General features: G+C 41.8%; 1 protein-coding gene across 2 annotated transcripts in view; it reads left to right on the top strand.

Annotated features, from left to right (window-relative positions):
- Positions 1-27,965, top strand: part of TFDP2 (transcription factor Dp-2) — a 116,987-nt gene that overhangs the window by 71,148 nt on the left and 17,874 nt on the right. Inside the window, exons 5-10 of one of the 2 annotated variants that reach the window (XM_075004290.1) lie at positions 4,311-4,432; positions 7,475-7,522; positions 14,665-14,827; positions 16,183-16,326; positions 16,916-16,984; positions 18,717-18,868. In XM_075004290.1, the coding sequence (XP_074860391.1) occupies positions 4,311-4,432; positions 7,475-7,522; positions 14,665-14,827; positions 16,183-16,326; positions 16,916-16,984; positions 18,717-18,868 (698 nt within the window). Of the gene's footprint in view, positions 1-4,310; positions 4,433-7,474; positions 7,523-14,664; positions 14,828-16,179; positions 16,327-16,915; positions 16,985-18,716; positions 18,869-27,965 lie in introns of both variants that reach the window. The other variant, XM_075004291.1, reaches the window with a different exon arrangement.

Below are 27,965 nucleotides of genomic sequence, written 5' to 3'. Positions count from 1 at the left end.
CCAGTTCCATACTGTAGCTCTGAGCAACCATACAGCTGTCTGCCACACAGTGCAACTCCTCCATATGTCCTTTCTGAACAGTTTATACCCAGCCATGACAGTGCTCCAGGTGTGTGATGTACCCCACCAAGTCTCCAGTATTCCAATCACATCATAGTTCCTTGACTATGCTAAGACCTCCTGTTTATCTCCCAGACCTTTTGCATTTGTGTACAAGGACCTAAGATAAATAGCTGATTGCTGTTCTTTCTCAGTATGAAACAGGAGACCTCTCCTGTTGCTCCTGCCTCCATTGCCAGCATTGGCTATCTTTCCATAAGGAATTTGGAAATGACAGGCAGTTTTCCAAGCTCTGATGTAGAGTATACTCCTTCCATTCTCTTCCCCTCACTATGGCCCACAGGCCAGATGCCTCCCATCAGCAATTGTAGTCTAGCCTTTGAGCTCCTGCTGGGGAGCAGGGTTGGGCTTGAGGACTTTCCCTCCTTTGTGCATGCTGTGGTTCCATGGAGCTCCTGGAAGCAGTACCCTGTCCCTCCCTTAGCTCCAATGCAGGGGTAGCCGGGGAGCTCTGCGTCTTGCCCCAAATGCCGTCCTCACAGCATCCATTGGCTGGATTATGTTAATGGAAGCTGCAGGGGTAGTGCCTGCAAATGGTGAAGTGCACCAGGCTGCTTGGCTGTGCCTCCGTATAGGAGCCAGAGTCAGGAGATACTGCTGCTTCCAGGATCTTCCCAGCCCTGATCCCCCTTCTGCCCTGGTCCCAGCCCAGAACACCCATCTGTACCCCAAATTCTTCATGCGTGGACCCATGTAAGAGCCTAAGCCTCAGACCTTACCTCTGGCCCCAAGCCCAGCCTCATCCACCTCCTATATTCTGCACCACAAGCAGAGCCTTCACCCGCTCCTGCACCCCAATCCCAATTTCATGAGCATTCGTGGCCCACCATACCATTATCATGTCTTGCTGTGGTCCTTTGGCCAAAAAGTTTGCCCACTCCTGCTCTAAATATTGTGTTTTAACCAGTGTTCCCTGTAATTTTTGGAAGGACTCAAACACAGAGCATGTTTGAGTGCACTTCTGAAAATAATGAGTCTAACAGTCTGGTTGCAGTGCGTGCAAATAACTTGTAAAAGTGCTTTGGCATTCTGTTCTTTTTGTTAAACTTTCACATCTGGGACAGGGAGACTCACACCTTCTTCTAAAGTTGTTATACTGTATGTAAATTATAGTCAGCCCAGTGGTTTAAAGAAAATAGTAATTAAAGTTCAAGTTAACTTCATATTTATCTGCTTTATAAAGGCACAAACCAATGAATTCAACCTTACAGAATTTTTCTTCACCATCTAAACCTGGTCAGGACTTAGGTCCTAAGTGTAAGAAACCTGCCTTTGGCTTTGTGGCTGCTCATGGCTCCAAATGATTGAATGATTACAAGAAGCCACTACACTTATTGGAGTTGGTTCCTGGGGTTCTCAGTAAAGCCCTTCAGAGTCCAAATGTTTAAATGGAGCTCCATGCAGTCAAATCTGACAGCTTCATTTGTGGAAGACAGATTGAGAGTTCCACTGATGCCGTACGTTGTTCCTCTGACCTCTTCAACACCAATGGAATCGTTACAGCTGCAGGACCATTACCAGTTCTAACTTCCATTTCTGGTGTCAAGAAGATGGAATTGCTCAGGGGGGCGAAATCTGAGTTGTCAATGCCATTGGTTTCTTCTGTCATTGCATCAAAAGAAAGAAGTCTTAGAGCCAAAATAGCCACTACTAGTAGTGCGGGTTCATGCACACCAGACCTGTGTGATCCATCTGATTCTGACAAACCTGCTGTAGATCAAGGTGCAAGTCACCCTGTTGAGACCAATTTGATTTTTTTTAAGCCTTAACAATCAGCCCTGTCTCCTTTATACACTGGAAGACAGTGTGGAGGTGCCCTAGGTGTTCTGCCCAAGAGTCAGAGAATATAGCTACATCATCCAGGTAGTCACCAAATCCCACTAGCAAACTATCTACAAGCCTTTGGAAGCCTTTGCTGGTGCATTGAGTAGCCCAAAAGGGAGAACATTGAATTCATACATCCCTGCATGGGTAATGAAGGCTAACTTTTGCTTGGCTGATTCATCCAGAGGTACTTGCCAGTATCCTTTGGTTAAGTCTAAGGTGGAGATGAACTGGGCGTGTCCCAGTTTCTCCAGTAGTTCATCCGTACATGGCATTGGATAGTTATCTGGGCAAGTTACAGCATTTAGCTTATGGTAGTCCACACAAAAGTGTATTTCCCCATCCGGTTTGGGAACTAGGACTACAAGAGAAGTTCATGCACTGTCAGAAAGGTGAGTTACACCCATATCTAGCAAGTCCTTGATCTCTTTTTCTCTATAGCTACTTTGGCTTCAGGAGCCATTCGGTAGGGTTGAGCTCTGACTACCTGAGCATCACCTCTGTTTATTGAGTGTACTGCCTTTTCTGTTTGTCCTGGCATGGCTGACAACATCAGGGTGTACCTGGTGTGAAGCTCCACTCTCTGCCATCTCTGCTTACAGCTAAGGTTCATGGAAGGGGCACCCCTTGTACTCCACCCTCGTCCTTCCTGTCATAGCACGTCTTCCTTCTCCAGGGTGGTAAACTGAAGGACCTTGACTTCTCGGAGAATAAAGGGGCTTTAGAAAGTTATCATGATATACCTTAGGCTTCAAATCAGGATTGGGGAAAGCGATGAAGTAATTAACTGCACCTAGGCACTCTTGGACTGTAAATGGCCCGCCCCAGGATGCTTCTGTCTTGTTGGTCTGGAGAGCCTTCAAGACCATGACCTGTTCCTCTATCTTGAATTAACTGTTAACTGTTCCCTGGCATGTTTATTATACCAGGCCTTCTGCTCTTGCTGAGCCTTCTGCAGATTTCCTTGAGCCAGGTTTAAAGAGTCTCTAATAGTATTTTATAAGTTGTTTACAAAATCCTAAATGTTAATCCCTGGTGGAGGAGGAGTAGCCTCCTTTCATTGCTACCTTACACGTTGCAAAGGGCCTTTACCCTCACATCCGTACACAAGTTCAAATGGTGAGAATCCCACACTAAAGTGGTGTATGTCCCACATCCCAGTCTGCGTAAAGGCTGTTCTGCAGTCATTGTTCAAGTAGGACTCTAGATTTCACCAACCTTACGGGATTACTGCAGAAGCTACTTAAAGAAGAAAATGAAATAACTGGAGTTTTTTAAGGTAGTCTCTGCATATTAACATTCCCTGCCCATCTTCCCCTCTTAGCTGGAGTCCTAATACCTAATGGGTCCCATGGAATGAACAGAAGTGGCCAGAGTGTCACACAGACTTTCATAGTCTCACCAACAAAATATTTGCAACTGCTGAGGGGAAGGGTACTTAAACACTCCAACAAGTGTGGAGAGACAGCAAGCGGAAGTGGAACCTGGAACCTCCTTACTCAGGGCCATCCTTAGGCATATGCAGAACACAACATGCACAACTAATTAAAGTTTGCTGTCTAAATTGCACCCAGTCAACATGTAATTCATAAGTGTGAATATGCAAAGTGCATCTTGAAGATCTTCAATAAAAGGTGAGTAACCTTTATTTACATGTGGTTTAACTGCTGTTGTGGCCAAATAGTCCTAGGACTATGTAACCAGCCATTATAAATACAGCCACCCCAGGCCTCAACAATTGTTTTTTAAAGCTTTGTCTATGCTGCAAAACTGACCTTTGCTGACAGTGTGGGTTGGTAAAGGGTATAGATTAATCAAGGCTCAGCTTGGCCTGTTTTGTTCTTGTCTACACTTGGAATTAAACTATGTTCAGAACTGATTCAGCTTTACCAGTGTCAACATTTTAATGTAGATATTTTAGACAAAATTTTAAGATAGAGATTTCAGAAGTTTATGTATGTGATTATATAATTCATCTACAGTCCTGCAGAATTTTCTTGATTTGTATATGTATACTGCCACATTTACCTTTCATCTCTGACATGCATTGCAAGCCTGTGTTTATGAGAAAAATTTCAATTTTATACTCTTTACATAAGAACCTCTCTCAATGATGTCATTAGATTGAAGGAAATTACCAAAAGACAGTGGAACTGGACCTCCCATTAAGGCCTGGGGTATAATATATTAGTGGCTAATTTTGAGGCCGTATTTTAAGTGATGCCTTTTTAGTGTTAAGTGCATATGGCTGTAGCTAACATAAGGCTAAAATTGTTTTACTTTTGCTTAAGATCATGATCAGTGTTGATTTATGTGCATTTATATTTAAATAGTTTTATAAAACATAATGTTTGTAATTTCCATAGATCATAAGCACACCACAAAGACTGACCAATTCAGGGAGTGTTCTGATTGGGAGTCCATACACCACAGCACCAGCAATGGTCACTCAGACACACATAACAGAAGCCACTGGCTGGGTTCCAGGGTAAGGATTTATTTTGTTTAAAGATATGCTCCGGTGGGGAAAATGTATTCTGATTTTATTTCTATATACTCTTGTATGTGTATCTTGGCTCAAGTATCCCAGTTCCTACACTGTTCAAAGGATGTGTGCTGTTATGTGTATTTTCTACTTTTGATTTATTTAATATATAAGCATGTAACTACATGTACCAGTGATTTCAGTTTGGGTTCATTTCACTACCTAATTTATGTGTGGGTTTTTGATGACACCTGTTTTCCTAATGGAAAGGACTGCTTGTATTTGCACAATTAAAACAAGTTCTGACTTTTCAGAGATTCACATAAATTTACATTGTCTTTACAGTAGAGGATATTATTGTTTGGCAACATTAGGGGGGCTTGTCAAACAAGCCTTAACAGTCACATTTTAAAAAACAAGCTATAAAACTGGTGACAAACTCTAAATGACGTGGATGACTGTGTTTTTCAGATTACCAATTTACGTTGTTGTAATCTCTTGTTTTCACAGAGATGTCTGACTGAAAAGCAATGTGTTTTGAGCTTTAAAATCTTTCAGAATCACTTTTTTAAAATTTAGGCATTCCTGCACTGTTAGATGTCATCCAAAGATTTAGTGCAATGCTTTTGAAAGATAGGTTTTAATTTTCCAGACTTGTACAACTAGTATACCCACTAGGCCAGCATCAACATGTCCTTCCCAGCAGATACCACTACCTTTTCATTCAGGACTTGCAAATCCAGGGACAAACAGCTCAGTCTGTCTCTGCTATAGCAATTGATGATGGTAACCCAGAAATGAAGATCACATATAGAACAAGGCCAGATGAGGCAGCACTGAGGCCTCAAGCACACATCATGCTCCAGAATCTAGCATGGGAGACAAGGCAAAGAGCACCACCGTAACTGGCAACAGGACTTCGGCACAGATTACTTCAACATCAGTGAAGTCTTCAACGCTAGAAGTCTCAGTATCCTCATCAACTGCTCTCACACCTGCACTGATTACTCCAACACAGATATCCCGGCAGTAATGCTTGCAACCATTCCAGTGGGTAAAGACAATACTCGCAACAGATGGAGCCCAAATATTGCAGTAAATGTGAAGGGACGTCTCAGAGGGAGGACACATAACATCACTCCTTGAAGGATAGAGCATCAGAGTTCTCAGCCAGACCATGAACAGCACAGGAAATGAGATTCCCATAGCTATCCATCTGGTGCACATGAGGTACCTATGAATTACAGTGGAGACCAGTCATTGCCAGTGCAGGGTGCTACCTGATTAGGGATCACAGAAATACTTGTGTTCTATCAACCTGTACAGTCTTATCTGGTCTTCTCTCACTTGATAATATCACAGTAGCTCAGTGCCTGGACAGAGACATATCTGTATCCTTTATACTATCCTTTGTGAATTATGGGGCCTCTTTGAGTCCCTTTCAGAATACGATTTGTCATCTCGCTCTGAAGACTGTCCTCTTATTTGCGGTCATTTCAGCCAAGAGAGTGTGCAAGCTCCAAGCTGCTGGGGCTAACCTTTCTTTCCTGATGTTTTATGTAGTGTGGCTATAGCATTGCCTTATCTGTAAATACATCACTTAGCTAGTTAAAAATTGCACCCGAATCAACTGGTTTGCCTGCCTTCTTCACAAAACACCATTCTTGCCTGGAGAAGAAGTTACACATATCCTGTGTTTCAAAGAGCCTTCCTTATATGTTGAGAGAACCAAATAGTTTAGGCTGTTTCACTGTTTGTATGGCTTTAGTTGGCCACTCTAAAGTCCAAGCTATCTCATCACAAAGATTATCTGCGTGAATAACATTCTGTATCTCACTGTGTTACCATTTGGATGGTCTGTCTTTCCCACTGAACATCAAAACTCATTCTACCAAGGCTCAAGCAGCATCCTCTGATTGGTTCAGGAGTGTTCCAGTTTTCAAGATCTGCAAGATGATAACATGGAGGAGTTCACTGATTCTTGAGCAGCATTATACATTGGACTTAGCTGTCAAATGCTAAATTTGGGACAGCAGTGCTCTAGTCCCTGACTGACACAGCTGCTGCACATTCCACAATCTAGCAAGTTTGCCTTTCATTTGCAGTGTGACATCCACTCTCGATACATACTCAAAACAGGGGTGCTTACCCCTTAATAACTGTGGTTCTTCAGGTTATTGTGGTCCATGTGGGTCCTATAAGCCACCCTCCCTCCCTGCTTTCAGAATCCTCTGCTACTACAGGGTTTAAGTTGTGAGGGAACTGAAGGAGGGTCATGACAATCCCACATTTCATGTCCAATCAGAAGAAACCACATTGTTCACGTGTAACCCCACTGTGTTATACTGTTAAATAAATTTATTTGGACATGCACCTATAGTAGAATGCACACTGATTGACGTATAGTTAGTGTAGAGGTAAGCATCTGTTCATTCATTCTGAAATTCTAGCACCTTGTTTTATAACAAAGATATAAGTGGGTTGATGTAGAAATACATTAACCATTGTGAAATCTTAATACTCAATATTGTTTCATCTTTTCATCTGTAGATATCAAGGTGCTTTATAAAGGGAACCATTATCTCCTTAAGATGGGAATTACCAAGGCACAAAATTTAAAGCTAGAATTTTCAAAACAAGACTTACTGACACAAACCCTTGGAATTTCATTGGGATTTGGTTGCCCAGCTTCCTTAGGCACTCTGAATAATGTCAGACCAACTGATTTGCCCGAGGTTAGGAAGAAATCTGTGGCAATCTGGGAATAGAATCCATATTTCCTCATTCTTACCATGCTAGTCTGTTCTCTGCACCAGGCTGCATCCAAGATCGTAACTATTTTTCACTAAAATTCTCCTAGGTGATATTCGCCTTATTTTTTCTCTGATTATAGTTTGCATAGTATCTTTAACTGTACTTAAAAGTGAATGATTTTTAAATGCCCAAGGCTCTAACATTCCTATATACAAAATTTATGGATTTTCTTGGTCCGTGCATATAAGAAAGAGGTTAAATTTAAAAAAAAAAATGTTTCCTTCTCCCTAGGGACAGAAAACGGGCTCGGGAATTTATAGAATCAGATTTTTCAGAAAGGTGAGTATTGCTGAATATTTTCTGTATAAAAAACCATGCAGTCCTATAACACCTTAAAGACTAACAATTTTATTTATTAGATAATAAGCTATTTTGTTTACCTGATAAAATTGTTAGTCTTTAAGGTGCTACAGGAATGCTTGTTTTTTTTGTGACGATACATACTAACAAAGCTACCCCTCTGAGATGGTTTTCTCTACATATATTTGTAGCCAGATTTACTCACAGTTATAACTTAAGATGGAGAAATGTCCAGTTCCCACTTTCAGTGGTCTTCCATTACTTTTACTTCTTAGCTAAATTATTTTCATTATAATAGTATGTCTCTAGTCATCATAGAGGCTATGTCTACACTATCTCCAGAACTTCAAAAGTGGCATGATAATGAACATAATCGAAAGATGCTATTCATGGCAGCGCCTCAAGAAAGTCATTAAAAATAAATGAAATACTATGTCTACACTAGCCCAGAACTTCAAGACAGGCATGAATGTGCCATGCCTCGTTAGCATAATGGTGGCTGTGGCACTTTGAAAGTGCCGCTTTTGATCCCACGCTGCTCGTCTACATGGGGTCCTTTTCGAAAGAACCCCACGTACTTCAAAATCCCCTTCTTCCTATAACTATTCATGGCTGCGCCTCATTAGCATCTTTGGATAAGGATCCAGGACTAGTGTAGACATAGCCAGAGACAGGAAAAGAAAATCATTACAAATAAGTGAAACACTTTCGCAGAAGTGGGATGGTTCTGGTTTTCTATCTAGCAAACACAGGTGTTCAATTGTTTTTTCTTCAAGTACTGTCCATGTGGGTGCTCTACTCCATATACTCATGTATTAATATCTCTGCACTTTAGGTCAGAGATTTTATGTTGCATTTTTCATTTGGCCCACATATGTGCTGTTCCCATTTCTTTTTTTCTGAAGGTAGGGTAACCTCTTTGCCTAAATCAGTCCTGCACCAGTATGGGATCACAACATTGTCCTCAAGTGCCTTGCAAGGTCTCCCTTTGATCACTTGCTCTCTTATCCATCTTGCTATGAAAATTCTTCCTACTGGCCATCATGTCTGCTTGGACAGTGGGAGAGGAAGGGGCACTCATGGCATACCCCACTCGTTTACAGGTTTTTTCCAAAGACAAGGTTGCTTTAAGACCACATCCTAAATTCCTACGGGAAATACTTTCAAATATCTACATAAATCAGCTTATCCACCTCCCAGCCTTCTTTCCCAAACCACACTCGGACAAAAGGGAGCATTAGCCATCGATATGTTTATACTTACGAAGATCTCCATGTCTCTTCTGCTTCATTGGAGAAAGGTCTAAAGATCCCCAAGCTCTTAAAAAGGAATTGAAAGGGACATTGGACAGCATTGCCTGTTGCCATCGTGCTGATGACCTTCAACTTCCTTTTGGAATGTGAACTCATTCCTCAAGCCTTCCTCAAGAACATTCTGATCAGAGAAATATATGGAGCAGTGACCTGGCCATCTGCTCATACTTTTGCTTAACATAATACAGTTATGAGTCAGCATCCAAGGCCATATATGGCACCACCATATTACCTTCAATATCAGATTTGACTCCAAAGACTCACCCCTCCAGTAGGAATACTGCTGTAGAATCACCTAGGGTGGGGCACCTAGTGATACACTACTCAGCGAAGAAGAAACAGTTACTCAGCTTGTGCTGTAACTCTGACTCCTCAAGACGAATGTGCCTGCAGGTGTTCCACTGCTTGCTCTCCTCCCCTCTGCTTTAGAGTTCTTATCTATGAGGTTTGTGGTAGAAAAGGAAATTGATGGCAGTTCACCCACACAATGTTACATATGAAAAAAGCAGAGCAGAAGATGGGGAGAGAGTGCATTAATGGGAAGAATGGTCATTACTACGTGAACTCTCTGATCTGAGGCACGTGGGCTGGATGGAACACCCGTAGAGGGACATATTTGAAAGAACCACAGGTAGTGCACAAAATTAGTAACTCTTCATGTTGCTTTCAAAAAAATCTTGTGCATTTATTTCTTTGAGTACCCAGGCTTGTCCAGTTTCATTAACCCAGTAGAATAAATTATTTATGCTTACTGCTATTCTTCGTCTTTACCCTCTCCCCCTCTTTTCCAGTGTAGTTCACATACCTACTTTGCGTGTGTTTGAGGTCACCAAAACCAATTTTTAAAAGTTTAAAATTGTTTAAAATTTCCCAGCATTCTCTAGGGGGCAAAATTCTGCCTTCCAGTAAGTTTCCACAGATACCTTCAAAATGAATGGGAGAACTTGGTGTTATGTCTGTTAGTTTTGTAAACCAATATGTTGGCAGACTGGCCGGTTTGTACAGCTGTGGCATAAAAACTTTAAAAGTAACATAAATACCTAAAGTATTAATATGGCCTTTAATATTTATCTGTTGAAAAAGAATTCTAGATTTTAGTTTTGTCCAGAAATGCTGACTAGAACACTGACACAAATTGCCATTCCAGAAAGTAACTAATGCATTTGATGGAAAGCATTCTGGCTTCCATGTTTCCATATTAGCACTGCTGTCAAGGAAGAATAATAATACAGAATAATAGCTTTGCTTGTCTTAGCCTATGTTAGGTATATAAAGTAGATGTTTTTCTTTTCTCACATAGGAAGTGTCATAAATATTTTAAGTCAATACTTAATAAAATGTGTCGTTGATGATTTCATAAGCGGGGAAAGAGGCAGTCATGTTTCACAGGTAAAGATCAGTATCTTCTGCATCATTTGCTTGCATAGTGCAAAATTAGTGCTGCAGTGAAGTGTCCCCTTGCTAGAATTCATTGACCCTGAAATCTACAAAGAGGTGACAGAAAAATTGCTAATTATATTAATTTTTACAATTATCCAAACTTTCAGGCTAATTGAGAAGCTTAGAAAAAGGAGAGCCAGTCATCCTCTGCCTCTGTGGGTATGTCTACACTAGCCTCCCCTTTTGAAGGGAGGATGCTAATGAGGAGCTGCAATGAATATGCAGCGCCTCATGAGCATAATGGCAGCCTCGGTATTTCGAAAGTGCTGCTTTTGATCACGTGTGGCTTGTCTACACAGGGTCCTTTTCGAAAGGACTCTGCACACTTCAAAATCCCCTTATGCCTATAACCAAATAGGAATAAGGGGATTTCAAAGTGTGCGGGGTCCTTTCGAAAAGGACCCTGTGTGGACAAGTCACGCACGATTGAAAGCAGCACTTTCGAAGTGCCGCGGCTGCCATTATGCTCATGAGGCGCTGCATATTGATTGCAGCACCTCATTAACATATCCCGAAGGTGGGGCTAGCGTAGACATAGCCTGTGTGTGTTCTACAGTAATTGTCTAGCTTTTGATCAATATATGTTAAAGAAATTTTGGTCCGCATCTGGAATAATGTTCTTATTAACTCTGGCAAGAAGTTCCCTGAGTATGTGTGTCTTGGAAAATATTTTAGCAGCTTTACATTTTCTCCCCCACATACCTCCAAAACATAATTTTGCTGGAAATTGGGTTAAATAGTCATAATGATTTTATTTTAGACAATTGTGGATTGGCACCCTACTATAATTTCACATGGTTCTCATAAGGGTGTAGTGTGACATTATATTTCTTAATAGGTGTGTATTTTGTGGATCCATAAAGTTGACTTCTGGGAAAGTGTTTCATTTATTTTTAATGTCTTTATTTTTTGTCTCTGTGATGACTAGAGAGCATACTATTATAATGAAAATAATTAAGTTAATAAAATTTGCGCTTACATTTTTGGTGATGTTTATGATTGTTTGGGTGTTTGAGATTCTAGTATGGTACTTTTCTCAAAACTCCTGGTGAAATTCCCTGATTCTCCTTAGTTTCAATTTTGTATAAAACACACTTCTAGAGGGTCAATAGACAATGTTTCCACAATTTAAGAAGTCCAGTGAAAACACTTCTAAAAAACCCCAAACACTCCCAAATAAACATTCCCTGTAGTATTTGAATACTAGACACTACTACTAAGACCTGTAAGTGAAATAGTCCCCATAGAGATTATCATGGTCCAATCTGTACAAAATGCAAAAAGTAAAAATCTAAAACACCCAATTTATTTGTCATTCAATATGTTAATAACAAACATAATTTTTTTTAAGTTTTTGCTTCTAATAATCTAAAAGTTAATATAGATCAGGAAGGGTTTATTTGGAGGATATGTTTTTAAATTGAAAGTATCCTTTTAACAATAGGAAGATAGTATATTGAAAGTACATTTTGAAATGCATGCTCCGTTTATGGCTATTAAATTCAGCTGAGCTTGCTTACAATGTTTTCATTACCATAATAAATTTTTACAAGAAAAGGGGAGCAAATATAACTAAGTTTAATTTGTATGTTGTTATTCAAATAGAGATCTTTAGGGAATTAAGATCTCATATATATGAACCCTGGACATCAAGAGCCAGTAGTTCCCCAGTACTAAATCTGCTGTGGGAGTAATCAGCCTGTTAAACTCACTGGCATCAAAGCATTATGACAGATCTCTGATTAAAATGAATAGGTGCTCTATGGTGCAGTACTGATTGCTGAGCCTTTTTGTTCTAAAACCGTAATCACTGTCAGTTTTGAAGCACAGTAAACCATCAGTTTATCTCTTAACTGTCCTTCTTAGTACAAAAATGGCTTCTAGGCACATCAGGACTTGATGAGTATGCACCAAAAATGTTCTGTTTTGCTCATGCTATTTGTTAGACAAAATGTTGTGAAATTGTTTGGGAATTGTAAAGAGTTATAAATAAATCTTTTTGCACTGTCTTCATATTTCAGATAACAAGCAGTCATGTAACACCTTAGAAACTAACACATTTATTAGCTTTTATGGGTAAGACCTGTTTCTCCAAATGATTGGATGATTGACTCTATCTGAAGAATTGGGTCTTAGCCACAAAAGTTCATGATCTAATATATGTGTTAGTCTCAAAGGTGCTGCAGGAATGCTTGTTATTTGTGGAGCTACAGACTAACACGGCTACTCTGAGACTAAATTTTAAAGCTTTAAATTAGTCACTGGAATTTAGAAGGAAGACTTGTGACAAGTTGCTTCTCCAGCAAGGTAACATTTTAGCTCCAGAATTAAGCACTTTATTTCTATGACTTATGTTTTGCTGTTGCTGCTGCTTTTGTGTTGTAGCAAATACAGTACAGACTCACGTTAGCTCTTCCAGCCCCTAGCAGCCAGAATGTTTGTCTGGTTTCTTGGTCAAGATGCACAAGAGTGGCAATTATTATACCCATTAAAGAGTGGACTTATGCTTGCCCCAGTACTGGCCCTATGTTTCATGATAAAGCATAAATTGCCCTCTATGGTAAGCCATTCTTTGGTAAAATCCCTACCCACTTCACACCTTCCTCGCTCTCAAGGAATGCAATCACCATGAATCTGTCTGCACGCTTCAAGGATATTCATTGGAGGAAAATTGCTCTGGGTGCAATCCATCAAAAACAAGAGAGCAGCTAGAAACTGGCCCATATTATATTATAAAACAAAAAACTATTTACACAGTTAAACTACAACAACCCGATTCCTGTTTAAGATATTCATAATGGCTGTGTCTACACTAGCCCCCTCCTTTTGGAGGGGGGATGTTAATGAGGCAGTTTGGAAGATGCTAATGAGGCACTTACATGAATATGCAGCACCTCATTAGCATAATGGTGGCCATGTGTGATTCAAAAGTTCCATTTTCTTAATGCACGCCGCCTATGTAGATAGGGGCCTTTCGAAAGGAATCCCTGACTTCAAAAGCCCCTTCTTCCTAAAACCAAATAAGAAGAAGGGGCTTTCGAAGTTGGGGGTCCTTGCGAAAGGCCCCCATCTACACAGGCAGTGTATGTTCCAAAAGCGGCACTTTCAAATCGTACACTGCTGCCATTATGTTAATGAGGCACTGCGTATTCCTCTCAGCGCCTCATTAGCATCTTCTGAACTGCCTGATTAACATGCCCCCTCCAAAAGGAGGAGCCTAGTGTAGACATGGCCAATGTGTCATTGGGAATGTTGCAAGAGTGCAGCATCAGACCCAATTATTGCATTGTATCACAGGACTGAAGAGCTATAAAAATCAAATTTGGTTTTAACACTGGTTTCCATTTAGTCCAATATAGGAAATATGCCCATCCTCAGGAATCCTGCACATTTGATCAAAAGAAAAATAAACTATTGTACCACTTGATTATTTCTTTACATAGATAATGCTTTCAATAAAGTATGGAGTTTCCATTCCAAGTAGACCAGTAAAAGCTAGATCTGCCAGTAAATCTTATTACTAATGACTAAACTTTTGCTGATGTTAATTTAGAAGGAATTTGTAGACAAATTATTTTGCAGTAGAGCAAGCCTCCTTCTCTGGTTGCCACTCCTACTAATCTATTAATTTTGATATTCTTATGGAGAAGGTTTATGTTGGCCTTTTACAAACAGGAAGTGATTCAAAAGTCCATATTAAAACTGTTTCCTAATAGGTCCATGTCTTTTGAATCACACTCTCTTACCAATCAGGTGTATCTTGTATACTTCTCCTATGATTTATACCAATATTCACTGAAGTACATGAAAAAATATTTAATATTTGGATGCTACATTGGGCCCATAACTTGCTTATTCTTGATCCATTTTATTGCTTGCCTCCATTTACTTGTTTAGGTACTCTGGGCAAGAAATCTACAACTTTTTTTTTTTTTTGATAGCAGAATGCTTTAGTCAGATACCTAGCACCTGCTGAAATGGACTTATCCCTCACTTACTTAAGTCAAATGTGAAACTTCCTATGAGGATTTAAAATGGAAGATCTGTATACTGTATCAGAAGTTGATACCCTTTTAATTAATGCTTTGTCACTGTCAAGGGACGTTGCTTTTGAAGAACAAGAGACTATCTCTTAATATAATAAATGCTGTATCAGAAAGGGTTTCTCCATGGTAAAAGTGGGGCTAGGCCTAGACAGAGGTCCTATGCTTTCAAAAATCCCTGTCCTGGCTAATGTAATTTTCATACAAATGTGATACTAATGTCTGACGCAAGCCAGCTCAGTGTGCAAAGCTTGACATTTTGCTTCCTAACCAGAAGAACTTCCAAAAAGTCATTATCTCAAAATGACTTATTTTCCTCCCCTAGTAAAAGAAGTAAAAAAGGGGATAAAAATGGAAAGGGTCTGAGGCATTTTTCAATGAAAGTATGTGAAAAAGTACAGCGTAAAGGAACTACATCCTACAATGAAGTAGCTGATGAACTGGTATCAGAATTCACAAATTCTAATAGTCACTTGGCTACAGATTCGGTAAGTAGATGTGAATTTTTTATTTTACAGCTATACCACTACTCTCATCCTGTCACAGATCTCATAGGATTCTATTAGTTTCTTCCTTGACTTGTCATGTTTTGCTGTCTTTCAAACAAATGTGCTTCAGAACTATAGATCTAGGCCTAGACTATTCCTAAAAATACCACCATGCACTAAATAAAACAGGTTCCATTTTAAATATAGATGTAATACCAGTGAATACCCTTCAAAATACAACAAAATACAGAGACAATAAGCTGCCTTAAAACTGAACTTTAAAACATTCTATTCACACCCCACTCCCCTGTAACTGAGTCTGAGGGGCTTTATTCTTTCTGAAAAGGAAGACACATATTTGTAATTACAAGGCCAACCATAGTCTCAATTGTGTGCACCCAAAACTGCACAAGTTATTACATTTAATCAATCATTTTTGTCATGGTGGAAACACGATTAGAAAAACTAATTTCTGTAGAAATATTTTTATAGGGTAGAATTGTATTTGATTGAGGTTGTTAGTAATATATAGGAATTTAAGCAATTCATGGGATAAATTAATTTCCAGGATAAAAACATAATTTTGGGGTTATTTTATTAATCTTGGGTCATGTTAACAAAGTAGAGTAATTAGTTTAACAGGGTTAAAGGAAGACATTTGTGAGGGTTTGAAATACTGATCTTAGCCTATACATATGAAGAGAAGAAAAAAGCAACCCCTAAGTTGAACAAAAATACTATTCATTCTCTTAACTCAGCAGTTTGAAAGTCCCAATGGTAAAAAACAGTCTTCTCCATAAACTAATTGTGGTGCATATTTAAAGATTGGTTTCATTACAATGGACTTGTTAAAGGCAGTTCTTTGTTTTAAAATGTAATTATAAGAATACAATCCAGCTACTTGTTTTGAGTCTTTCACGGTACTGATACATCTCTTTTTTCATTAAATGTACCTTGCTTTATGCACTTACAACCCTTTGAGAATGATCTGCTTCTGTTTTAAGTAATTCTTTGAAAACTAATGTATTCCAAGGTAGGGGCTCAAGCATGTAAAGGGAGACGAGATTAAACAAAACAATATTTTTTTTAATATGCAAGGTCAAGAAGCAGACAGTTTACATTCTATTGTATCAAGTTTTATATGACTGGTTTTGCATGATCTCCCGCTGCTAGTCCAAACATTGTAGTGTTTTATTCAAACTAATACCATAAACTAAAGCATAAGTTTTAGTGCCATATTGACTTCAACTGCCATTTCCATATGTCACTTGAAAAACTGTAATGGTGTAATTATCTTAGCTTTTAGCTTTTGCAATGGTGTAGGTCTACTTAATACTGCAGCACTTTTTTAGCAGGCTTATGATCAGAAGAATATTAGGCGGAGAGTGTATGATGCTCTCAATGTGTTGATGGCAATGAACATCATTTCGAAAGAGAAAAAGGAAATAAAATGGATTGGTCTTCCTACAAACTCAGCTCAAGAATGTCAAAACCTAGAGGTAAGTGGAGGGGAGGGGAAATCCCTTCAGTTGCAGATGATTCTTGTGGTGCTTGACTTTGGAAACCGTGTGTGTGTTTATATTTACATAATTTTTTTAAAAGTGAACTTTAAAAAACTGATTGCTTTGTGCTGGTGATTATTATATAAATAAAACCAATATTTGATGTTTAAATCCTCTCTGAAATGCTTTGTGTATTTTCTAAGTATAAGTACCATGTAATCCACCTCCCTCAAAAAATAAAATTACAGTGTGAATTTCTATATGGGTACCAAAACCCACCTCCCTCAAAAAGTAAAATTACAGCGTGAATTTCTATATGGGTACCAAAACAAAAAAGCAGTCATGTAGCACTTTAAAGACTAACAAAATGATTTATTAGTCTTTAAAGTGCTACATGACTGCTTTTTTGTTTTGATAGAATACAGACTAACACATCTATCTCCCTGTCGCTATTCAACATATCTGGGTACCAGTATTTCACTTGCTCTGTTCCAAAAATCTATTTTGTTTTAGACCCAAAACAAGACAAGGCAATTTATATGTTTACAATATTATATCTTAGTGTGTCTAAATTTATGTTCCAAAGATAGAGAAACAGAGACGGCTAGAACGAATAAAACAGAAGCGAGCCCAACTGCAAGAGCTGCTATTGCAGGTAAATGTAATTTTTACTTGTACAGCCTTCAGGATATAAATATAATATAGTAACAAAAACTATTAAGGTTCAGAGTATTGTTCTCCATTTTTTAAATGTTTTAGAGCTTATGAGCAATATTATAATGTACCTTAATCCAGGTCTAAAATACCCCTGCAGTCCTAGCTTGTGGCCTCTTGGAGAGATCCAGTCTCTTGTCATTGCCTGTTACAGAGCAGATGAATATCTTCTGTCTCATATCGTTATTACATTTTGCAGGCATTTAATTCCTACTACTTTGCCACTTAATTCCAGTGGGAACAGGAGCAGTACCACAGGCCCAACGCTTGATCCCTTTGATCAGCTACCATTAAAAATGCAATTTGCAACACACACTTGTATGGCTTCAGTGATACATTCTATAGCTGAGAATCTTCGGTGCTGGGGAACTGAAACTGCAGAATCTTTATGATAAGAGAGGCATGAATCCAGGCCTGGCACTTATTTCACATTAGGATGCAATCACCTAGGAAATCTGCTGATTAGGCCTGGAATGAAGAAATACTTTAACTTCAAATGATTTACGTTTGCAAAGGGATATGTCATTTTTTTAATAGTCTATGCTGTATTTGTAGTGTTTGGATATATGCCTGAGTTTTGAATACTCTACGCATAATGGAGTGTTTGTATATGATCATGAGTTAAAGTCATAGGATAATATAAACGAACTTTTTCTTTTTCTTCGTGCAAAATATGATGCTGTTTTACATCCACTCAGCTATGTAGTGAAATTCTAAGCATTTGAACAGTTCAGCTTTTAACTGTAGCACAAGTTGTTGGGTTTTTTTTTTCTCCCCTAAATAATGGGACCTAATTCTGACCTTGCTAACAGTAGTGTACATCTAAAGCAACTCCACTAAGGCACACTGGTGAAAGTGGTACAAAAATTAAACCTATTAACTCCTCGCTCACATGCTTATTTATTTGTTTTATGATCGCTCTTTCATATTTAACTCTAATTTTTGACTACTTTGACCATACAAGTAATTTGGCAATTCTTTCCATTTTGTATGTTTGTGCTCCTGTTGCCTGGAATCAGTAGTGCAACACATGGAGTACAGAAGATTCATAGACATCCCAGATTATACGCAGTCACTGCAATCTTCACTATATACAGTATCCTATAATAAGTTGTAAAGAGAAGGAAAGGAAGGAGGGAAACTTGCAAACATTTTTGAAAGTGGGTAGTATTGAGGCAGCACCAAAGTAAAGGTGGCAATACTGTGACCCCCTTAAAATAACCTTGCAACTCCCTTTGGATTAGGACCCCCAGTCTGAGAAATGCTGGTCTCCCTGTGAAGTAAAATTACACAGGACCAGAGTTCATGGTCCATGATGTATTTTTCGTGGCTGTGACTTTGGTAGGATCCTACTTGGGCATTGGACTCAGTACCGTACTTTCCCTTCCAAAGTTCCAGAGATTACAAAGGGACCATGTCTGCTATGTCTCCCTTGAAAAGGTGCAGCATGTACTTCTTTCTTCTGACCAGCACAAAGGAGGGTTTATTGGCCAGCAGAGAGTTGAGGCTGTGTCCGTCTCCAGAGAGGTGCCATACAGGTGTTGAAGGAGAGTTGCCAGGCTGGTACTGATACTTAGTTACCAAAACAGCTGTAAAATCCCAGATCATGAAAGAGTCCATATTTACATCTGAATGGCAATGATAATTTCCCTTCTTTATTCTTCTTTCTACAGCAAATAGCATTCAAAAATTTGGTGCAAAGGAATCAGCAAAGTGAACAACAAAACCAAGGTCCTCCAGCTTTGAACTCTACAATACAGCTCCCTTTCCTAATAGTCAACACTAGCAAAAGAACTGTTATAGACTGCAGCATATCAAGTGATAAGTGAGTGTGATATGGAAATACCTGTTGTAATATTCAATCTTTGTGGTTAGAAAGGAATTTTTTTTAACAGGAACAGTCTTTGCATTTCATACCTACACTACTTACATTTTTTCATTTCTCTTTCATCTTCCTGGTCTTCAGCCTAAGCAGTGACTTCATGGGTGCTTTGGAGCTCAGGCACCCGTGTTTAAAAAAAAGAGGATGCTTAGCACCCTCCAGCCAAAGCTGTTTGATAAGGGCTCTGGAGCTGGCCGCTGTCCAGCTGTTCATCAGCTGACAGGATGCGCTTGGGCGAGAATGGAGAGGGCGCAGTCCAGGCAGTCTTGGTGCAGGGGGCTGAGAGGAGCAGGTGAAGGGGGCTGGAGGGAGGGAGTGGAATTGGGAAGAAGCAGAGTAAGTGTGGGGTCTCAGGGAAAGGGGGAGAGTGGGCCTGCACTTGGAGGCAGAGCAACCACTGGGGAAAAGACAACCCACATCTGTGATATGTGATACCTCTTTCAGCGTACTTCCCCACCATGGGGTTTTATATGCTGTATAACGCATGCTGTGCAACTTTTAGTCAGAGTTATGTGAAATACATTCTGAAGTAGATATTTGGTTCATTTTAGTGGTACCAGTGGTACTGTCCTTGGTGCTTTGCCAGACAGAAGAGAGTGAAAGTATACAACAGTTAGAAATATTTCAGGAATACTCAGTGGGTAGAGCATTTGCCTTGTAAACTCAGGGCTGTGAGTTCAGTCTTTGAGCGGGCCTTTCAAGGTGCTGGGGCAGGTTAGATTCAAAAAATAAAAACATCTGTCAGGGATGGTGATAGGTTCTGCTGTGCGGGCAGGGGATTGGACTTGACCTCTCCAGGGCCCTTCCATTTCTAAACAAAATGTTAGGGGGAAGGGATTAGCTCAGTGGTTAGAGCAGTGTTTTCCAAATGGTAGTATGTGGAACCCAAGTGAAAGTAAATGTTCTGTGAAAAAATTCCATTGCAATGGCTGATTCTTTTGTGGCTCCCTGCTCTGCCCTGCTGCCTCTGAAACAGTAGAACTAAATTTATTTGGTTTAACAGCCGACAGGGCAGCAGGAGGGATGCAGCCATTAAACCAAATGAATTTAGTTCCATTATTTCAGTGCCATCAGGGCAGGGAGCTGCAGAGAGCCCCTCACTCACCCTGCTACCCAAACAGCCATACCTCTGATGGGTATGGCTCAGCTCACCCCCGCCAGCTGAGCACCTCCATACCAGCCTTCCTTCCGCTGGGAGCATGTGGCCACCTAGCGTAGGCTCCCCAGCCAGCGCCACAGATGGGTTAGGCCCGGGGCTTGGTTTGAGCTGAGAGGGCTTAAGCCTGGGTAATGGGGGGGCGAGTTTGGGGCCGAGAGGAGTTAAACCTGAGGCTGGGAGGGTTTGTGGGATGGAGGGTAAAACTTTGGAATGGGGGTGGATTCGGGGACTGAGGGCTAAGGCAGATATAGCCTGGAGATGAAGGGGCGGGTTTGGAGGCCAAGGGGAAAAGCCCTGGGAATGGGATTCCACAAAATTCTTTTGCATTTGAAAGGTTTCCGTGGCCGAATGAAATTGGTAAACACTGGGTTAGATCATTGGCCTTGTAAACCCAGGGTTGTGAGTTCAATCCTTTCAAGGGTCCAGGACAGGTTAGATTTAAAAAAAAGAAACTGTCAGGGATGGTGATAGGTCCTGCTGTGAGGGCAGGGGACTGGACATGATGACTGCTTGAGGTCCCTTCCAGTTCTATGATCATGTTATTTCTTGGTTTGTGGTTTATTGCATTACAGATTTACATAGTGAAACTTCATAATTTAGTTGTCTAATACTCCCTAATGGCTTCAGTTTTAACATCCAAATTACATTTGTAGTTATGCTGAAGTTAATGGAGAATTTGTATACTCAGGACCCAGTGCACTCTGCAGCACCATTGGCTGAAATTTTATGAGACCCAATTTCTGCAATCCTCCAGTGCAATTGCTTGGGAATACAATGCTAGTTACTGGCATATGAAAAAATTAGATTTTATTGAATAAAATATTCCAAACAGCACTGCACAACATCTCCTCAACTTTATTTACATTGATCTTGATTTTTAAATTTTATATCAAATTAAATAATTGTAAATAAGTTGAAATATTTTGTATTGAAACTTCATAACTGAATTATACAAGTTTTGGGGGCTTAAGCAGAAGTGTTTTGATACCTTGGAAAGCGTGGAAAGTAGTGACAGTTCAAGTTGTTGATACAATCAGTCTTCAGTACTGACACTACAAGAGATGAATGAGACAAGTTCACACCCCTCAAGCCAATGTTTGCACTCAGGGACCTGTTTTTATTTTTCCCCTTACAATTTTCTTCTGTTGCTACTCCTCAGAGGAGTCAGCTGATGTTCACACCAGGTGGGTGCCTGCATAGGTATGGTCCTAGCAGCTGCTGGTGGTTTAATTGCCATGAAATTAGGACTGTCTGTTAGTTACTGTTAATTCAAGTGATTAACTCAAAACAATTAACATGATTAAAAATGTATCTCAATTAATCACTTTTAATTGCACTGTTATTCTGTACTAATAGAATACCAATTTTAAATATTTGTGGGTGTTCTTCTGCATTTTCAAATGTGTTGATTTTAATTACCACACGGAATACAGAGTGTGCATTGCTCACTTTATTTCTTTTTTTACAGTGCAAGTATTTGTAATAAGAATAAGATAATCTATTCCAATTCAGGTCATAGAATTACTGTAATGCAATCTCCTTCACAAGAGTGCAATTTACAAATGTGGATTTGTAAGCTGAAATGTTTTTTATTTTTACATTCACTTAAGTAAAAAACTGCATTTGTAAGTTGCACTTTCATGAATAAGAGATCACGCAATAGTAATTGCGTGAAGACAATTGAAAAATACAGGTTGAACCTCTAGTCTGGCACTCTGTGGTCTGGCTTGATTTTATTTAGCTGGATGTGCACTTATCATGGGTGTGGTCAAGTTTCCTGTGGTCTCATAAAGTTTGTTTACAGCTACCAGTCCTTGCTCTCATTGTTCTGTGTTGTTATTTAGCTCTAGTTTACCTCCAAGTTTCTTGTAAGAACCCAGTAAGCAGTGGAGGTGTTAGTAATGCTTCTATATGGTATTGACCTCCTGTGGTTTGGCAAATTCTCTCTTCCATCCATATGTGGAATAACTATTTTTATTTTGGAGCATAAGCTTTCATGGGCAAAGACCAGCTTTGCCCACGCAAGCTTATGCTCCAAAATAGCTGTTCATCTATAAGGTGCCACAGGACTACTTGTTGTTTTTGAAGAGACAGACTAACATGGCTACCTCTCTGATAACTATTTTTGATAACTATTGTGCATCAAGGCCTTTGTGAATGTGCCCAACCAGTAGAATCAAAAAATCTAGCTGTGGGAGCTGTGTTAATCAACTGGGCAGCATTCAAATTTCTCCTGAGTGGCTGCACAGCTGACAGAGAACGCTTCCCCAGCCCCCACCTGCACCTACATTTCCTCTCAGAGCCTTCACCACAGTGTGGTTAAACTTCTCTTTCAATTGGAAGTGGAAGAAGAAACAAGTTGACTAAAATAAATTTTAAACAGTTGATTATTGTCCCTTATGTACTAGAAAGAATAGCTGACCTCCAGGCCCATTCTCAGTGTTGCAAGCAGGACAGAGTGTAGGGTGAGCTGATAATGCAACAGTTCAGGAACAGAGAGCTGGTCTACATGACAAAAGATTTTACAATCTAGCTATTCCTGGAACCCCTGCTGGTGGAGAGGCCACCCAGAACAAGAGGAATAAAACAACCCTTCTTACTCTTCTGTAAATTGCATCTACACAGGGGATCTCACCAACATAGTTAGGTTGGTTAAGTTAAGCTGGTTACGGGGTATGATTTTTCTTTTTCTCACTCTACCTGAAATAACTATTCTGGCAAAACCTGACAGGACTATAAGTTCTTCTTTGAGTGATTGCTCATGTGCATTCCAATGTAGGAGTGCGTGCTCACACGTACCCAGTTGCTGGAAAATTTTTCCCCTAGCCAGTAGCCATCAGGTTGGTGTGGTGCCCAATATAGACACCATTTAGCGCGCGCACACACACACGCTCAGTTCCTTCTTGCCACAGAGTTGGTTGCTGGAGCTCCCTTTGCTCATGCAAGCAATCATATCAAAAGCTGGTAGCACTTAGCCCCTGTCTGCAGATAGTTTTAATTAGTTAATAGTTTTAAATATTTCAGTTAAATAGGTAAATAGTTGTAATTGTTCTTAGTAGAGTAGTTCGTTGGGCTTGAGTTGGGAGGCTTCTCCCCTTCCTTGAGGCCTCACTCCACCTGCTTAAAGTGTTTGGGAGAGCCACCAATCGACCTCTGCCTGCTTTGTATAACCTTCAAACTGAGAAACTTGAAGGACTGGGCACAGTGCCTCAAGGTCTTATTGACGGAGGCAGATCTCCAGCACATCCACTTTGATGCAGAGTGCACCAGCACCAAGCTCAGCTGCAGTGTTGGCAAAGGAGAAGGGAGCCTAAGCACCATGGTGAAGGGCCAGCACCTCACCTTCCCAGGAGACACAAGTCTCAGTCCCTGGTGCCGCACAAAAAGAAAAAGCATGACGGGGCCACTCTCCTGCAGCATCAAAATGGACAGAGGATCTCCAGGCACTATCAGGCGAGCCATGCCATGGGCATACCTCAGGAGGCCAAGCATCAATGCTGGTCAGGATCTCAATCCCTGTTCCCCGGAGCTGCCATCAACACCAGAGGCATTCAGAGTGTCACAGAGCCTCCTCCAAATCATGGCACCCTTCCCATCGCTGAGGAGAACAATGTTCCTGAGGCAGGTGTTAAATCATTCTCTATCCCGGGGCAAACCCTCCATGATGCTACGTACATCTATCCCCCCAGCACCACCGATGAGTACGGTGCCAACACCAGCATTCTCAGGACAGGCTGGCCCTTGGTCTTCGGTGTCAGAGGCATCCGAGTTGGAGTCTAACACCTACTTCTCCAGTTTGAGCAGGAGTAGGAGTGCCTGATCTTCTTCCCATCGGTGTCAGAGCAGTGGTCGCCGAACTGGCAGTTGGTGCCATAATGGCCCTTTTGGATCCCATGGGCATTTTATGAGAACCAGGTGCACTTCATCTGCCCACAGCCCCAAGTCCCATTGCTTCTGGCAGTGTCAGGCACTGCCCCAGTGCCGCATTTGGCACTAAGAGCCCCACCACAGGATGTGTTGTTGGAGCAGCTACTCTCTGGAGACCATTCCTTGTCAGCACCTATGGTCTCCTTGGCACCAGCCCCCTTGGTGCCAGTACTGTCATCAGCTCCAATGACTTCACTGCCTCTTCCTTCAGTGCCAACCATGCTGGCACCTACAAGACTTGGAGCATTCTAGGTGGCATTTGTATCAATGGCTCCTCCCCATCTCTCACCAGTGCAGGGATGAGCACCGCCCTCTGTGGGCTAATTGGTGCACAAGCAGGCATCGCAGCTATTCCCACTACACTGAGGGGTGAGCGCACTGGACCTGTTGGCAGCCATGGACGTGGGCTGCATGGTGCAGGCTGGCACCTCCTCATCTTCGTCTCTGGACGAAGTGGTCGCCGGTTCTTCTGCATCCCCAGTCCTAGATGACAGCCTGACCCTCCAACAGCTGCTCCACCGGGTAGCTGAGAGCTTGGGGGTTCAGGCAGAGGAGGTCAAAGATAAGGCCAACCTGATGATGGATATTCTGTCATCATCAGGTCCCATCAGAGTGTCGTTACCTCTCATAAAGACCATTGCCCAGACTGCCAAGAATGTGTGGCAGAGCCCAGTGTCAGCCCAGCCTGCAGTGAGGAAAAATGAAAGGTGCTACTTTGTCCCCTCTGTGGGAGTGAGCACCATTTGACTCACCCCTTTCCTGATTCCCTGCTTATGGAAAAAACTGATAAAAAAGCTACACTGTCTTAAAGACTCTAAAGCCACCCTGAGGTCACTGGGCCTCCATACCCAGGTGACTCAGCGCAGACATTTTACTCACCACCCACACATCTCACAGGCACTTCCCTCAGCAGCCTAGGAATCAAAATAGGCAGCAAGTTCGGAGCATCAGTAAATGGTCAAGTCAGCCTGGCCAAGGCCTAGGGCAGCAGAAGCCCAACCAGGGCCTAAGTCCAACTTTTGAAAGTCTGGTCAAGAACACCACACCACTCCCCGTTTTGGATCCAGCGTGCCCTTTGTTTTCATTCCACCTATCCCCTTTCTACCCTGCCTTGTGCTGTATAACATCAAACTGATGGGTCCTTTGCACAGTAAAAAGGGCATATACCATCCAATTCAGCTCTTACAGCCCTCTTCAACCCTCCTTTCCCGTCCCTCTTCAGGGACCCCTCTCACAAAAGTGCTCCTCAAATGGGGAATGGTAGAAGAGGTTCCCGCACAATTCAGGGGCAGGGGTTTACTCACCTTATTTCCTAATCCCAAAATCAAAAGGGGGCATGAGGCCCATAATGGACTTGAGGCCTAAACAGTTTGTAAAGGAAAAAAAAAAAAGACCAAAAAACCAGGTTTCGCAAAGTCTGGCTGGGGCTCATTATCCCACTGCTAGATCCAGGGGACTGGTTTGCCAGTCTCGACTTACAGGACATGTGTTTTCACATCGCTATCTATCCTCCCCATAGGAGGTTCCTGAGATTTGTGGTGAATGGGGGACACTATCAGTTCAGTCCTTCCGTTCAGCCTGTCAACAGTGCCAAGGGTTTTTACCAAGTGCATGGCAGTAGTTGCAGGCTTCCCCCCCAGGCATGATGTCCAGTTGTTTCCATACCTGCACAACTGGTTAATCAAAGAGAGCTCCCAGGCCCAAGTCCATCAATACATGAAGTTCATTTGCCAAACCTTCAACAGTCTTGGCCTCCTGAATGAAGCAAAGTCAATGCACATCCCCATGCAAAAAAATAAAGTTTGTCGGGGCTCTCCTGGACTTGTTGCTTGCCACGGCCTCCCTGCCAGAGGGCTGGTTCCAGGGTATAGTCGGCATCATAAACATTATCAGGTTCCCCACCATGATGGCCAAGTGTTTCATGGAGCTCCTGGGATACATGGCAGCTTGTACATTTGTGATGCAACACACCAGACTTTGTCTAAGTCCCCTCCAGTTGTGTCTCACGTTGATAAGGGACAATAGAGACAAATTAGTGACATTGCCACAGCAGGCTTTGTGGATCCTGCATTGGTGGATGGACGCTCAGGCTGTGTGCGTGGAGGTGCCATTCAGGACTCCCCAGCCTTCCCTGTTCATGCTAACCAATGTGTCAGATTTAGGCTGCAGGGGGCCAATCTGGGGGAGCATCAGACTCAGGCTCTATGGGGTGCATCAGACCTCAAGCTTCACATCAATGTGTGGGAGCTCAGGGGCATCAGGTTGGCGTGTGAGGTGTTTCAGGACAACCTAGCAGGGCATTGCTATACAGCAATGTATTCTGTCAACAGACTGGGGTGCACACTCCTCTCCCCTGTGTAAAGAAGCCCTCAGACTGTGGGAGGTCTGCATTCATCACAAAATTTTCCTGCATGTCCATTACTTACCCAGGGTATACCATAGTGAACCATCTCAGCAGGTCCTTCACAAAGCTTGAGTGGTTCATCCACCCAGACATACCGCAATCAACTTTTTGAGTGTGGGGCTATCCCCAGGTGGACCTGTTTGTCACGCACCTCAATACAAAGCGTCAAATGTTTTGTTCTTACTAGAACTGGAGGCCAGGGTCCTGGGTAGGTGCGTTTGTCATATCCTGGACAGGCCTGCTGCTATATGCATTCCCTCCGGTTCCCCTCATCCACAGAGTCCTCCTGAAAATTCAAGTGGACCAGGCCTTGGTAATCTTCGAGACACCACCATGGGCTGGGCAGCATTGGTACTCGGTTCTGTTGGACCTGTTGTTGTGCAAGCTGATAACACTCCTGTTACTGATGCAGGCCTATTGATGGAGGAGGAGGGGTGGGTCCAGCACCCAGTCTCCTATCCCTTCACCTCTCAGCATGGAAGCTTCGTGGTTGAGTGCCATGGAACCTTCCTGCTCAGGCTCAGTGAGGGAGATGCTTTTAAACCAAAAGCCCTCCACAAGGGCCACTTACTTGGCAAAGTGGAAAAGGTTTGCAGTTTGGTCATCCCAGGAAGGGGTTGTCTCCCTTGCAGGCCACAATGCCCTCAATTCTGGATTGTTTATGGACCTAAGTCAATCAAGGCTATCCCTGTCCTCCATCAGAGTTCACCTGGTGGCTATTTCTGCCTTCCATCCTGGTCCAGGCCTTTCGTTGGTGTTCTCAAACCCTGCAGTCAAGATTTATGAAAGGCCTTGAAAAGGTTAGGCCACCAGAAAGGGACCCCTTACCCTCTGGGGACATCAATTTGGTTTTGACTGAGCTTATGGGACTCCCTTTTTAACCCATTGCTTCCTGCACCCTGCTGTTTCTAAGTTACAAAACAGCCTTTTTGGTGGCTATCACGTTGGCCAGAAAGGTGTCTGATTTGAGAGCCCTGTCTGTGGACCCACCCTTTATGGTATTGCACAAGGACAAGGTTAGACTGAGGACCCCATCTGGCTTTCTTGCCAAAAGTGGTCTCCTCGTTCCATGTCAATCAGGATGTTTCACTACCTGTTTTTTACCCTAAGCCTCATGCTACCCTGAGGGAGCAGAGTTTACATACCCTAAATGTCCATAGGGCATTGGCATTTTACATAGACAGGACCAAGCCATTGAGGAAGTCACAGCAGTTCTTTGTGGCTGTAGTGGATATGATGAAGGGCTTCCCAGTTTTGTCCCAGAGAATTTCCGCTGGGATAGTGGCTTGTATTAAGGAATGCTACAAGCTAGCAGGGTTTCCCTCTCCTCCGATCAGGGTTCACTCGACAAGGTAGAGGCCTCCTCCAGGGCAATCCTAGCCCACGTCCCTGTTCAGGAAATCTGTAAGGCTGCCAGATGGTCTTTCATTCGCATATTTTCAGCTCATTACGCTATCACGCAGCATGCTAGAGAGGATGCTGCAGTGGGTGGGGCTGTCCTGCAGTCATTCTGGGGCTCCAACCCAACCTTCTCAAAACAGCTTGCATTC

This window comes from Carettochelys insculpta, chromosome 10 (genome assembly GCF_033958435.1).
Source record: "Carettochelys insculpta isolate YL-2023 chromosome 10, ASM3395843v1, whole genome shotgun sequence".
Lineage (NCBI taxonomy): Eukaryota > Metazoa > Chordata > Testudines > Carettochelyidae > Carettochelys > Carettochelys insculpta.
Note: the sequence above shows the minus strand (reverse complement) of the source record. Positions and strands in the feature narration are given on the sequence as shown.